General features: G+C 34.1%; 2 protein-coding genes and 1 long non-coding RNA gene across 3 annotated transcripts; 1 reads left to right on the forward strand and 2 right to left on the reverse strand.

Annotated features, from left to right (window-relative positions):
* Nucleotides 1-1991: 1991 nt before the first annotated feature.
* Nucleotides 1992-3349, reverse strand: LOC105786740 (uncharacterized). Its single transcript, XM_012613228.1, has 2 exons — nucleotides 2823-3349; nucleotides 1992-2628 (listed from the first exon to the last, which is right to left on the reverse strand). The coding sequence occupies exons 1-2, from the start codon at nucleotides 3347-3349 to the stop codon at nucleotides 1992-1994; spliced, it is 1164 nt and encodes a 387-aa protein (XP_012468682.1).
* A 1092-nt stretch (nucleotides 3350-4441) lies between these two features.
* LOC128041312 (uncharacterized) lies at nucleotides 4442-5606 on the reverse strand. Its single transcript, XR_008196105.1, has 2 exons — nucleotides 5496-5606; nucleotides 4442-5290 (listed from the first exon to the last, which is right to left on the reverse strand). It is a non-coding gene; the product is annotated as an uncharacterized LOC128041312 (long non-coding RNA).
* On the forward strand, nucleotides 4700-6585 carry LOC105780220 (protein ACCELERATED CELL DEATH 6-like). The gene is given in 4 exon segments (XM_052631214.1): nucleotides 4700-4799; nucleotides 4802-5251; nucleotides 5325-5857; nucleotides 5941-6585. Coding segments are annotated over 4 exon segments (1728 nt in total).
* The last annotated feature ends 8906 nt before the right edge of the window (nucleotides 6586-15491 follow it).

Consider the following 15491-nt stretch of genomic DNA (forward strand, 5'->3'; position numbering starts at 1 on the left):
AAGCTCTGAAAATTATTAAACAAATAGAAAGAGAGATAGAGATAAGATTAGAGATCAGAATCAGATGAAAGCCAAGGAATATGAATTCATGACATTTCTGTTGTCAAATAAGTCTCATCCTTAAATTGACCATCTCTTAAATAACCATCTCACTGATTAGGTACATGTCACATCCTTCAAATGACCATCTCTTAAACAAAGACAAAAGTATACATTTAAGTACATTTTTCATACATACTCTCTTTTCTCACTATCTTGGACATATTGCAGTAAAAAGAGTGCCATACTCATGCATAGGCAAATGCAGAAGCTACAACTGTGCAATAAAGAATACAAGTTTCCAAACTAGAAATAAAGGACATTGAAGAAACCATCAACAAACAGCATGTATTTGTTGACAAACAGAAACAAAAGTGAAACTGAATTGCATCTTACATCTTCCATTTTCACAGACAAACTTATCATAGTACTCCTGATAGTCTTACTGGTGGGCTTCACATTATGACAGCTAATCAGAGAATAAATTCGCCGAACCTTATAATGAATTAAAACATAAAAAAATGGCAAAATAAGCCGAGTTACTAATACTAGTTAATAATCAAATAACATGATAATCCTAATATGGATAATAATAAATAACTCTATATTGAAACTAATTAAGTTTACCCTTTCAAGTCTTCGTGTATTTTAGATGTCATGTTTTAGAGCTCCAAAATCCTTTTACAACTCTTTAAACAAGATTGTTAGAAGTTTCTGGTTGAATAAACAGCCAAATCAGTAAAACAAAATCCATCTCATAAAGTGGAATTACCACTATAAGTCAAAAGCTAATAGGGGACTTAGAATTTGAGATAGTCATTCTTTCAATCAAGCCTTACTTGCAAACCAAGCATTGATGATTCTTAGAGATAAGAATTCTCTTATTAACAAAACAATTGTACCAAGAATGCTAACACCTAGGTTTGAAAAAGCATTTTCCAAGGTAGAGATCTTGTTGGTTTAGCAGAGAACGAACAGAAGCATATAAAAATAAGAATGAAAGGGATGATTGAATTCATTAACCAAGCAACCCTTATATACATGTCTCAAGTAACAACCTGAATCAGAATTTGAATTCCTACTCCTACTAACAAGCTAACAAATCTCCCTAGGACTTAGTCAAATCTCCCTAAGACTTAGTTTTATTAATAAAAAAGTTTTGCAGTCCTTGAGACACTAACATTCTCCTCCTGACTTAAGTGCTGCAGACAGCAAGTTTATTCCTAAGAAAATCAAATTGATTAACATGAAAAAATTTAGTAAAAATATCTGTCATCTGATCCTCTGATCTACAATAAACCAGTTTCTTCAATATTCGCCTTCTATGAATTCCTTCTGGTCTAGTGCAGCTTCAAGAGTTGCCTCTAATTTCTTCCTGACCTACAATTCCATCTTTAGATAATCTAAATCAAAATTCCACAATTCAAAATTATCATCAGTTTCTCTAGAAAAATCATGAGAGTAGCCATAGTGTCACCTCTTCCTCCAAGGTCTTGTGTTATCACTATACTTACAGTTAACACCATTTATGGTTTGATTAATAGATCTTCTCGTAGTCAATAATTCCTTCTTCAATTTTGTATTTTGCATCGAAAGCCTGATCACCTCACAAACTAAATTCTTAAACTCAATAGCATCTTTAGATGTCAATTCTTTCGCATATAAAACTTCTTCAGCCAGTTTTTGATTTTGGAAACATAACCCACTGTTCTATTTTGAAAGGTGCACATGCTCCAATTCTAGTTTTTCACTCTGATCTCCTGAGATTGACTCTTTTTTTTAGCTTATCAGCATGTTCTTAAGATATTTCATGTGGAAAAGATGATAGTTTATCATCAGTGAGAGATACCAACTACTGCTCTAAGAGAGTTACCTTTGCATGCAATTTCTTATTCTCAGAACACTTGTTTTGCAGTTGTTCTTGCAGGATAGGATTATCTGTCGATTTTATCTCAACTCTTTTCATTACATTGCATCATCAATTTCATAATCGTCTTAACTTGCTCAGCATGAAGGTCCATTTGATCTGATGTCATTACTAGCTGACACTTGGATGTGACTTGCTCCTCCTCGAGTGGATTCAATGAGAAGCTCTTCTTCTGCATCTTGATCCTAAATAATTCATTGCTGCTAGAGTCAATGATTAGACACCTTTCCTCTTCAAACATCACCTTGAATCCATTCTTTATCAATTTCCCCACACTCAGCAAGTTTTGATCAATCTTAGGTACAAACAGAACATCTGAGAACATCTTAGTTCCATCATAACTCTCTATTGCAATTGTGTCTTTTCCCTTCACTTCTAGGTATTCTCCATTTCCTATCCTTACTCTTGACTTCAATGACCCGTCAAGGTCTTTAAATATTTTCTCATCACAATTCATGTGATTGGTGCAACCACTATCAACTAACCAACTTTCATATAGAGTGCTTGATGAGAAGTAATAGACAACAAATAGATGGCCATCTTCTTCTTTAAGAGCGACATGTGCTCCACCTTGTTGCTGATTTCTTGGTTCCTTGCAAAATCTCTCAATGTGCCCCATCAAGTTGCACCTTCTGCACTTCACATCTGGCTTTCTCCAACACCTAAAATGAGGATGATTATGTTTTCCACAATACTTACATGAAGAATACTTGTTAGAATTTCCAGTACCATTACCTTTTGCAACAATTTCTGAACCACTATGCCATCACTCTTCTTCCCATTCCACTTTTGGTACTCTCCTTTTTCACCTTGCTGCACCTTAGCCTTTAATGCTCATTCTATGCTTCCTTTCTACCTCATTACCCACATTTGCTCTTGTGCTTGTAAAGCACTAATCAACTCCACTACTCTCAACTGAGTCAAGTCCTTAGTGTTCTCCAAAGAGACAATTGTTGCTTCATACTTCTCAGGCATAGAAACTAATATTTTTTGCACCAGTTTAGAATAAGAGAGATCAGTCCCAATAACTCTTACCTTGTTGGCAATATCTATTAGCTTGTCCGAGTATTCTTTGATTGACTCAAACTCCTTCATTTGTAGCCTCTCGAATTCTCTGATCAAGTTCAACACCTTCATGCTCTTGATCCTCTCATCTTCTTGATACTCAGCTTTGAGGTAGTCCCATATATCCTTTGCTAATCCAAAAACCATAATTCTATTAAATATGGATGGTGAAACCAAAGCATAAAGCCAAGCCTTTGCTTTAGCCTTACTGGTGGTTCTGTCCTTGTGCATTTTGATCTGGTTCATAGTTGAATTGTTGGGAAGTGGAGTCACCTCATAATCTTCCTTGACAGCTTCCCAATAATCACAACCCTCCATGTATGCTTACATTCTCACAGGCCATGCTTAATCGTTTTCTTCATCAAACACAAGTGGGGCTAAGATAGACATGTTACTTGATATCGATCCCATTTTCCTTAAAACCTCATAAGTGTATCTCTCAATTTTTCTCTCAGAACTCTCACAAAACTTTTCTCACAGGTCCCTCAAGAAAAATAGCTCTCGATATCACTGTTGGTTTAGTAAAAAATTAACAGAAGCATAGAAAAATAGGAATGAAAGGGATGATTGAATTCATTAACCAAGCAACTTTGCAGCCCTTGAGACACTAACAAATCTCCTCTTATGGAAGGGAATAAACTTCACATATATTTAAATCCAGATGATAGAACATCTGAAGCAGTGATGCTAAGCTCCTTTTTAAATCCCATTGGTTTATCGATTCTTTAAAGAATTATCTAACCAATGAAAAATTTCAGGAAGTATTTTCAGAAAAGGCCTTCCTTTCTTATGACATGGAAGATAGACTTCTATGGAAGTTTAGTACTTAACGGTGAAGTCTGACTATAATTTTATTGTTCAAGATAGACAGAGTTCTCAACATCCTTGTTCAAGGAGGTCTAGTAAATTCTGGATTTTCATTTGGTTTTAAAATTTTCCTTTCAGAGTCATTCTCTTCATCTATAAACTTGCAATAATGGTTTGCCCTGTATATTGAAATTGCCAAAAGAGTTCCAATCCAAGATACCTCTTGTCCTTTCTGCAAAGAGATGAATGAAACTATATATAGAACAACTATTCGTATCTTGTTCGTTTTCAAAAGCTGTCTAGCTCACTTGGATTCATGACTAATAATTTTTCTGTTAATGATTGACCAGATTTCTTTCTGCATTTTAAGAATGCTTCAAAAAGATCAACACACTACTATTGTTGTCAGCATACTATCCACGTATCATTTACGTGATAATTTTTATCTATTACGTCAGCATTATTAATAATAAAATTGGTAGCAAATTTTTCTGTTAACTAAAAAGCTTGATTGTTTTGGAAAGATGAATTTTCAAGCCTTAATTGATTTTTTATTTTTTAGTACCCTTCAGCGAAATTAGAATAGCTAGTAATTAGAAAAGGTAGAAGAAAAAGTCAGTTTATAAAATGTTACTCGAGTAAACTTCTAGATGCCACGGTGAAGAAGAAGTCAGTTGACTTGGATGGTCAATATTAAAGAGGACCAATTTAATTTGTGACCTCTTCTTCATATGAATATCATATATGATATATATAAACAAAAAACAAAAACAAAAACAAAGACTTGTGCTGAAACTTAAAACCCATTGCTGCTCTACAATTTCCAACTTTCCTTGCATAATCAAAGAGGTTCCCATAGCCATGGATCAACAATTTCTCATGGCGGCTAGAACCGGAAACTTAAACCTCATCAAGCAACTCGTAGATGCTGAAACCAACATCCTAAACGCCATCACTCCACAAGCAACACTGCTCTTCACATGGCTGCACGATTCGGACACAAAGATTTGGTGGAACAGATAATAAATTGGCATCCGAATCTCATCCACAAGACCAACCTCAATGGTGAAACACCCTTTCATGTAGCCGCAAAGGCCGGACGGTTCGATGTTATTCTCTTGTTCAAGGCTACTGTGGAAGATATAGCAAGGGTCAGAGACAAGCATGGCGACACCCCTTTACATTGTGCTGTCAGAAATAATCATAAGTTGGTTATATGGCTAGTGGTAGACGGAGATCAGGAAGCTTTGAGGCTAGTCAACAATGCCGGGGAATCTCCGCTTGTTGTCGCCATTGATTTAGGCTTAACTAATGTTGCTCACAGCATCATATTTGGAAATCCATCCACTCTTGATCATAGAGGAAACAATGGCCAAACACCGCTGCACCGTGCCGTCTTAAGCCGCGATCTGGGTAAATCTAGCTGTCACTTTGTCAAGATTTCGATATTTACTGTAGTTTTAATCAAATGGTTATGATTTAGAAGCTATCGTGGACAGAATCCTGGTTTTGAAACCAGAGTTGATCACCATGCAAGATGGGAAAGGGAGAAATCCCCTTCACTATGCTGTTTCCTTGGGTGACTATGAAATGGTTAAGAAATTACTAGAATGCAATAGTTCAGCTGCATATCAAGTAGATAATAATCGACAGATACCTCTCCACTTTTCTGCCAAGAATGGTCAAGTAAGCTTGTTGAAGCTGCTGCTAAATCCTTGCCCGGACACCGTTGAGATGATCAACAATGAGCAATGGAATATTCTCCACCTTTCTGCTAAAAATGGGTACGTGAATGTAGTATTGTATGTCTTGGATTTGCCTGAAGCTGAAGATTTGGTTAATGGATCAGATATTGCTGGAAACACCCCTTTGCATCTTGCAGCAATGAACTTCCTTAGCAATGTGGTCTATTTTTTGTCAAGGAATTCAAAGGTGAACATTAGGGTAATGAATCAGAATTCTCAGACAGCTTTGGATGTTGTCTATTCAATTGAAGATGGTGGGATGGAACTACAAAAGGTACAAAAATTAAGGAATCAGAACTTATGTTATTTGGATTCAGAGGATTACTGAATAACAATAGTTGTGTTTTTCAATTGCAGCACTTGACCTTAAAGGCTTTGAAGAGTTCTTATACGAAGAGAGCTGGCGATCTCCTTCAAGACGGAGGATTCGTCGATACAGATGTCGAGAAAACAAACAAAATCGGACAAAAAAGCAGGGAAATGGCGACAACTATGTTGCTGATGGCAACACTGATTGCTACATTTACATTCACAGCAGCTTTTACAATCCCTGGAGGTTTCAAAAACAATGGTCCAGACGAGGGTATGTCGACATTACTCGGTAAGTCTGCCTTTAAAGCATTCGTAGTCACGGATTCGATTGCCTTCACCTCATCAATGACTGCAGCAGTGCTGGTTTTCTGGTCATCTTCATATCAAGTCACTGAATCATTCATGGACACACTTCCTTTCGCCATTGCTTTTACTTGGATTGCACTTGTGGCGATGGCATTGGCATTCGTTACGGGATTGTTCGTAGTGTTGTCCAAGACCTTGTGGCTTGCCATACTGGTTTGTTTCATCGGTTGTGCATCGCCTGCAATTCTTTACTTATTTGGACCGTTGTTTCTCCTCGTGTTCGATCGCTTGTCATCTTCTTCGACCTCTCTCGCTCGCCGACGTAACATACTTGAAGACAACCCGTTTTTGTTTATCTTTCGATTGACAAAGATGATTTACTGAAGTAAAAAGATAAAAGGCTAAAATGTGTCTGTAGTCTCTGTACCTTTGGAAAATTAAAAATTTAGTCCATGTACTTGTATATCTAAAATTTAGTCACTCTACTTTGTAATTTTTAAAGTTATTCTTTTTGTTAAATTCAGGTTTTACTTAATATTTATGCAATTAAAAAAATTACTGTAACTAACTTGAATTTAACAAAAAAAATTAACCATATTAATTTTCAAAAATAAATACTAAATTTTTAATTTTCGAAAAGTAGTACATATTTTAACCAAAGATAAACTAGTAACACAAAGGAATACGTGATTCAACCTGTTGGCCGACTGCTGTGAGATGTCTTGTTTCAATTAATTTTCATCTCAGCTGACCAAGTTATATCTCGATTATGGGATGGTATTTCTACAATTGCAACAGACCTTCTGAATTTAACCTCAGATTTCTTTGGTTCCGGCAGCAAAGCTCCCTGCGGTGCAAGTACAAATGTGTAAAAACTATGAACAAAAACAGAGAAAATCAAAGTAATTCAATATCTATAATTCATTCTATAAACCAAATTCCAAACTAATGAAATTTTTATGTTAATATTGAATGTTTAATATCGAAGAAAGGGGTGTGAATTAGGGTGTAGGAAACTTACTTCTGTTTCGGTATAAACAGTCTAAAGTGAGGCTGACACAGGCTTCTTGGATTTTGTAGCTAAGGACTTACAGGCTGTCACCTTTAAAGACGTCAAAAGAAGGAACTCGCAGCAGTAATCCACAGGGCTGAAGGTGGTGAGGGTCTGTAGGTTTTCAAGTTGCAACTTTTCCAATTTCGGAAACTGCATGTCCTTGGTGCGAGTCGAATCCACCAATATAAACCTACGCCTAATTTGCGAATTATGCAGTATAGGAAGTAGGGTCGATCCCTCAGAGACTGGGTTTACTGTAAATTGTTCTTCTCTTGACCAGATTTATGTCGGGGCAGTTGTCATGCCCAAGATATTATGGGGGAGGATAAAGTCGAAAATCTGAAGCCTGAAATAAATAAATAAAAATCGTAAAAAGTAAAAGTTGAAGACAGAATAATAAAAACAGTTAAATAAAATATGTAAACGAATTAATTAAAATAAGCGCAGCCTTAGGCACGGATTTTCCCTCGTCTTTGAACCGATCCTCGAAATTAAATGAACTCCTCTTCTCCAATAAGCTAGTTATAGCTACCAAGGACGCCTCGGACACCAACTCTTCCTTGTGTAAATTAGTTATGGAACGTCCAATAACTAACCCTTACCGATCGAACAACCACGAAACGTTCGTGATTTAGAATTCCGGCAGCTTTGCGTTCTAGAAGAGCCTAGCTCGAACCAGTGCCCTCAACCGCGTGGGGCATTTAAATCCGGTTACTACTTCCCTTGACGGAACCAAACAGCAATCTCCACTTGGCACGCCAATGTGTTCACAGAAAACCGATTAGAAACGTTCCTTTCGGAATTCCAACTGTACGTCTAACCACACTAAATCAAACGACGTCTTTTTTGACTTAATGTTGATCTGACTTTGTGAGTTGACAAAATCATACTCTTAATCCGGAGAAATAATAAGTACTGAAATTTAGGAGTTAAATTGCTCGAGTTCGTAACTCACGGGTTTTGACGAGGTTAATTCCGACCTAAAGCTGAAAATGGGTTTAGTTAACTAAGGTTTGGGGCATGTTGACTATTGGATAAATTAAATAAGATAAATGGGTGGTTGGCTACTGGAAATAAAAAGGGAATTTGAAAAAGGAATTGCAAAGTATTTAATTGGGTGGCTAACTAGGAATTAATAAATTGAAGAAAAAGAAACTATGAACAACAGATGCTACGTGAGAAAAAATGGAGAAAAGATTGAATTCAAAGATGAAAGTTGATTTATGAATTGATGATTAAAATGAACAAATGTAGTCTCTATTTATACTAGTGACCTTGCTAAATTAAGAGCCAACTAGTATAGAAAATCAAGGAAAATATTCCATAATATAAAAAATATCCCAAAATAATCTCCCACTAAGTCAACAATATCAGCTAATTAATATTGAAAAAATTCTACTTTGGCCCTCCTTTTTTGCTTCTTTCTTCAATCTAGCCCAATTGTTTCCTTTTTCTTCTATTTAGCCCAAAATTGCATTCCTGCACAAAATTCAATAAATATGGCAAAATTAGTGGTGCATTCTAATAAATCAACCAATTTAAGTTACATAAAATATGTAACTTTAGCATTTAATCAGTCCTTTTCAGTTTTCACTTTGGCTTCACCTTCTTCGTATCTAAAGAATCACAAGGAGAAGAAAAGATGAAAATTTAAGGCTAGAGCTATATTATATACTGCAGCCTCACCAAAAATTTTTCTCGTAAAGAAATCAATTTAAAGTCTACAATTTCTTGAAGGAAGAATATGAAAGAGATGAAAGGATTAAGGGAATGCACATTCTCAACTTAATCAAAGAATTTGAACTTTAAAAGATGAAAGACTCTGGTGCAATTAAAAAGTATTTTGATAGATTACTCAGTATTGCCAACAAAGTAAGATTACTTGACTTTGAATTTCCTAATTTTAGATTGGTTCAAAAATTTCTTGTAATAATCCCTGAAAGATTTGAAGGAACTATTTCCTCATTGAAAAACACTAAAAATGTGTCAAAAATTAGTTTAGTAGAATTATTAATGCTTTACTTGCACAAAAACAGAAAAGGTTTTTGACATTTGGAGGGTTTGTCGAGGGACCACTACTTACAAGAGGTTAATAAAATCAAGGAGACAAAGGAAAGAAAAAGAGGTGCAAGAAAAAAAACCCAGGTTTTGATTCTCCTAAAATCAATGGCGAAACAAAATTTGTTTTTTCTCCTTGCAAGCATTGTGGAAAGAAAGGTCATCCACCATTCAAATGTTGGAAAAGACCAGATCAAAAGTGTGAGAAATGTCTGAAGATAGGACATCATCAAAAGATTTGCAAAAGCAACTTTCAGCAAAAATAAGTCGCGTAGGTAGCTGAATAAAAAGAGGAGGAGCAACTCTTTGTAGCAACTTATTATGCAACTAGCAGCTCTAGTGACAAATGACCTATTGAGAGTGGTTGCACAACTAGATGCTTCGATAATTTCCAAGGTACAAATTTGTAATGGAGACTATAATGCTGTTAAAGGCAAAGGCATTGTGACAATTAGATGCCCTTTAGGTATAAATTTAATCAATGATGTGTTATTTGTACCTAATACAAATAAAAAGTTGTTAAGTGTTGGTTAGTTGCTTGAAGAGGACTTTAAAGTTTTCTTTGAAACCGATCATTGTCAAATTAAGGATGCAGAAGGTAAAGATGTATTCAAAATAATAATGAAGGGAAAGAGCTTTACTCTGGATTCTTTAGAGCTGGAGCATAAAACCTATGTTGCAACTAAGATCAATACAGAAGTGTGACACAAAAGGCTTGGACATTTTAATCATATTACTATAATAGACCTACAAAAGGAGGATTTGGTACCTTACCTTGAAACTACTATACCAAATTGAAAAACTTATCAATTTGGTAAGCTACTTCCTTTCAATAAAATAAAATAAAAGAGCTACTAGAAAATTGAAATTAATCCATATAAACCTAGTTGAACATCAAAAAACCCCGCCACTAAATGGGAGTAAGTATTACATAGTTTTCATTTATAACTATACTAAGATATGCATGATTTATTTCCTCATATTCAAGTTTGAGATTGTTGGCGTGTTCTGAAAATTCAAGCAATGAGTTGAAACTCAAAGTGGCTATAAGATTCAAGCTTTAAGGTCTGATAATGACAAGGAGTACATATCTGATTAACTCAATTTGTTTTGTGAAGAAGTTGGGATTGAACACCAACTCACTACTCCATATACTTCAAAACAAAATGGAGTTAGTGAGCGGAAGAATCGTACCACAAAAGAGATGACTATATGGTTATTGTTTGAGAAGTGCTTGCCAAAAGAGTATTGTGCAGAAGCTGCACATACTGCAATCTTTCTACTCAACAGGCTTCCAGCAAAAGCTGTGGAAGGAAAGACACCGTTTAAAATCTGATATGGTTATAAACCTTCTTTAAAAAATCTCAAGGTGCTTGGATGCTTGTGTTTTTATTTATGTCACTGAACAAAAGACATAAGTTGGAAAAAAAGGTAGAAGTCAGAATCTTTGTAGGTTACAACAAGCTTACAGAGTTTTCCAGCCTCATACAAGAAAAAATTTGATAAGTAGAGATGTGCATTTCATGGAGGATGAACAATGAAATTAAAAAGAAGTATGACCAACATCAATTCCAAAACAAAGTAAAAAGCTCCAACTGAAAGAAAATGAACTTCTGGATGATGTCCCAGTAAGAGGCACAAGGTCACTTTTTTATATCTATAAAAAATGTAACAGCCATTTTTGAGCCAACAAATTTTTTTGGGAAGTAGAAAAGGATCCCAAATGAATAGCTGTAATGAATGACGAAATCATCATGATTGAGAAGAATAAAACTTGGATACTTTTGAAAAAACCATAATGTAGAAAAGTCTTTAGGGTGAAGTGGGATTTTAGAATCAAGTTAAATGCGGTTGGCTCTATCAACAAGCACAAAGTCAGACTTGTTACAAAGGGGTATGCTCAAAGCTTTGGTGTCGATTTTTTGATACTTTTTCTCTTGTTGCTAGATTAGAACCCATCAGGTTATTACTGGTTATAGTTGCACAAAAGGGTTGGAAAGTGTTTCAGCTAAATGCTAAATCCGCATTCTGGAATGACTTTCTTGAAGAAGAGATTTATGCTGAGCAACCTAAAGAATTTTAAGTCAAAGGGCATGAAGATGAAGTGTACCAGCTCAAGAAAGCTTTGAATAGACTAAAAGCTGGCGTCTAGAGCCTAGTACAACTGGATTAATTAACATTTGTTGCAACTGGGTTTTAGAATGAGCCTCAGTGAAGCTACTCTCTACATTAAAGGTGATGATATCAAATTTATTATTATTTGCTATATGTAGATGATCTTCTAGTTAAGGGAAGCAATGATGAATTTATTAAGAAGTTCAAAGATGATATGCAACATAGTTTTGAGATAACAGGCCTAGGAGAAATGGTTTATTTTCTGGGAATGCGAATCAAGAAAAAACAAAATGAACTGTTCACCAATCAGAAAAAAATACGCAAGTGATATTTTGAAAAAGTTCAGAATAGAAAATAGCAAAGAAACAACTACTCAATGCGTCAAAAGGAAAAGTTGAGCAAGAATGATGAAGCTGAAAGAGTGGATGAGACTTTTTACAGAAGGATGGTTGGCTCTCTCATGTATCTTACATCTACTAGACTTGACATTTTACATATTGTACATCTTCTATCTAGATTCACTAATTTTGCAACTATCACAAATTCGATGAGTAGATTATTATTTTTTATTATTTTAATGTCTATGGGATGTTATTAAGGTCGTATTAAAATTCCGTTAAGAAATTTTGACGTTTGCATGCTTAATTAAGTGAAAACGACTAAATCGTAAAAAAATACAAAAGTAGAGTTCTATTAGTTAAAGGTATCAAATAGCTATGAAATTTTAATCTAAGGGGCTTGGATGGTAAATAGACCCATTTAGTTGATAGTGGATGTTTATGGCAAGGTTTTTTTGAAATTACTAAAGTTTTTAAAGGTTAAATGGTAATTAAGTAAATTAAGATTGAAGTAAATAAAACAAAATCACTTCATCTCTTTCATTTTGCCATCCACCACCGAAATTAAAAGAGGAAAACCATGGAAGCTTTCTAGGGTATTTGTTCAAGTCATTTTGATTGCATAGTATGTATTTCAATCCCGTTTTTAATGATTTCTATGTCTTTGAAGTTGTTTTAGCTTAATCTAACTAGCCCGGGGATCAATTTGTAAAACTGTTAAAGCATTAGGATTATACCATGAATTCTATTGATTTATTCTTGATGTTTAATGAAATATTATGAGTCCTTATTGATAGATAAACAAGTTTTGTAAAGTGATTTTTTTATGAAAATGACATTTAGGGACTTATTTGTAAAAGTAGTAAAAGTTCATGGTAAACTTGTAAAATGATGGTTGGTATGGATTGATTTAGGTCCCTAGAGAATTCGGCTATCATTAGAAGAGGATTAAAATGTTTAAATTTCAATTTATGACCTTAAGGACTAACTTATGAAAAGTTAAAATGTTAGGGGTAATATAGTAATTTTGCATAAATGATATGTGGACTAAATTGAATGCTAGAGATATTAAATGAATTAAATTTGTCTATTTAGATCAAGATAGACCGCATACGGATCTATACCAGAGAAAAACTAAAGCCTCGGATTAGTTGATCTTGTTTTTACACCCTAATCATCAAGGTAAGTTCGTATGTACAAATTACTATGTTTATGTTGTTTAATTATATGTTAATATGTAATTAAAATTCTATTGATCAATGTATATCCAAAATCATGCTATGACGGTTAATGAGTCCCAGTTGAACCTTAGGAATTTGTCGGATACAAATGACATGTCATTAGGGATTTCATGTTTCGGGTGCTGGTCTTGAATGTCCTACCAATGGATAAGGTCCTGCATTTATTGCAGATACTCCACAGCTCGTGTGAGTAGACCCATTTCATAGCTCATGTGAGCAACAATGTAAAGGATATGTTACAATTATATGTTTAAGCACACTTCGTGTGAGCTTTCCCAAGTATCCGAAGATATTCTAAATAGTTCAAAAGGTAATGAAAAGGATTGAAGAGGTAAGTTTTCATGTGGTGAAGTGCATATGTTCATGGAAAGATTCAATGATACAAATGATATATATGTTCACATGAAAATGAATTATAATATGTTTAATTCAAGTGAATTATGTATAAATGCACTAACTTGTATTGATGATGATGCTTAGGCTTGTGCCAAGCTTGAGGTTGGATTACATTATGCTTATACTTAATGTTATTTAAATGAAATGATAAGTTATGTTTCATGTTCTACGTACTTACTAAGCATTATGTGCTTATGTACTTTCTTTCCTATCTTTTATAGATAATCGGAAGCTCGATCAGTTTAGAAGCTTGTCGGAGACCTATCATACTATCCAACATAAATATCGGTTGATTTTGAATGTTTTGGCTAAGGTTATAATGGCATGTATAGGTGGATTTATAATGATCTTTAGTTGAATGTTAGTTAATGATTTCGGCATGTATAAGTTGTTTGGATTGATACCTTATGATGCTTGCCACACTATGTCTGATACATATACGAATAGGGTGAAATTTATTAGATTCCAATCATCAAAATTGCCCATTTTCAGGCTTAGGAAATCAACAGACTTACGACGACTCTTTGGATGGGATCCTGGCATTTTTGGGTTGAGATGTCTCATGGAGTTTAAAGATCTATCTCTTAGCTTCAAAACACATTTTGAATCACTCGATTTTGAGTTCAGGAGCTCAAGTTATAATCGTTTTAGTGAAAACTGCACGAGCAGAATTTCTGAACGGGATTATGAAGGGACTTACGAACTTTGGGCTTTTAATTCGAGTTTAAATCATATTGGGTTCGGGTTTTAGACTTAATTTTTATTATACATGAGCCCAATATTATATTTTTCAGATCCTATTATTTTATTATTATTTTATTCTGAATTTTTGATAATTATTAAGTATTTTAAGTTATTTAGGAGTTTTATGTTAACAAGAAAATTTAGTTTAAAACTACTTATTGTTTAGGTTAAATTAGAGTTCTAGTATAATTAAGAGTTTTATTTAGATTTATTTAGCTAGCCTATATATAGGCCTTTGCATTGTACACAACTCATTCGATTCATTATTATTCTATTTCTCTTTTGAGTTAATAAATTATCCTTGGGTTTTTTTAAGAATTTCTATTGAGTTTCTTTTAGAAGAGTTTTAACAATATTTTTAGATTGTGGGAACCATCTTCAAACTTTTTCTTGTTAAGGTTTCTATCTTGGAGGAGAAATTAGAGTCGCTTGAAAGGGGTTGTAGATTCTTCGTGTTTCCAAGGCTTCTTAGGAATTCTACACATTACGTTCTATCTTTCCATTTATCATATTTATTCGCGTCTTTAATCTTTGATTTATTATTTTATTTTAGTTATTTATTTTAATTTTTTTTATCTAACTTGGATTCAATTTCGTTTCAGGTTGTGTCAAAATCCAAGTTTCTTTTCGAACGTCTAGAGCTCTAAGTCAAATCTGCGACTTTGACAAACTTTATGATCCGCTTTTGCATTCATCCTTCTCATCCTTTATCATTTGGTATCAGATTTGGGCGTTTTAGGTGTTCTTTTTATTTTATAAGCTGATTTCCAGAAAACTGCCTCAAAACAATTTTTTACCTCTACAATTTTCAGAAAAAAATATTTTTCAGTGGGTAAACGATTTTCAAACAATCTGAAGTTTTACATACTATTTCTTGGCACTATTTTAGAGTATAAAAAATGATAAAAAAGTACAAACAAATTTTAAAAAATAAAAATATTATGTGGGTTGAATTTTGTGCTAAAACTTTTTAGATCAGATTTACATTATTTGAGGAAGCTCCAGTTTAAATTTCGTGATTTTTGGAAATCAGGAACACCTTGAACGAAGTTTGTCAAGTTGCTTCGCAATTTTTCGGGTTTTCGGGTTTCAACAATTTTCATTAACTCTTAGCCTTATGTTTTCATTTGTTTTTTTTTTCTTTTTATTGTTCCTTTATGCATTCTAACACTTTCTTGTTTCTTGTGTTAGTAGGTTAAAACACGTTACATATTTCTTCCTCCGTGCAACACAATTCTTTGATATCTAGTCGATTTTGGACTCATAATGCTATTAGGTTTGATTTGTTAGTTTGATTCTAATACATTCTGATTGATTGATATTGACACTTTTTAAAACACTCTC

Source organism: Gossypium raimondii, chromosome 1, assembly GCF_025698545.1.
Source record: "Gossypium raimondii isolate GPD5lz chromosome 1, ASM2569854v1, whole genome shotgun sequence".
NCBI classification, from domain to species: Eukaryota; Viridiplantae; Streptophyta; class Magnoliopsida; order Malvales; family Malvaceae; genus Gossypium; species Gossypium raimondii.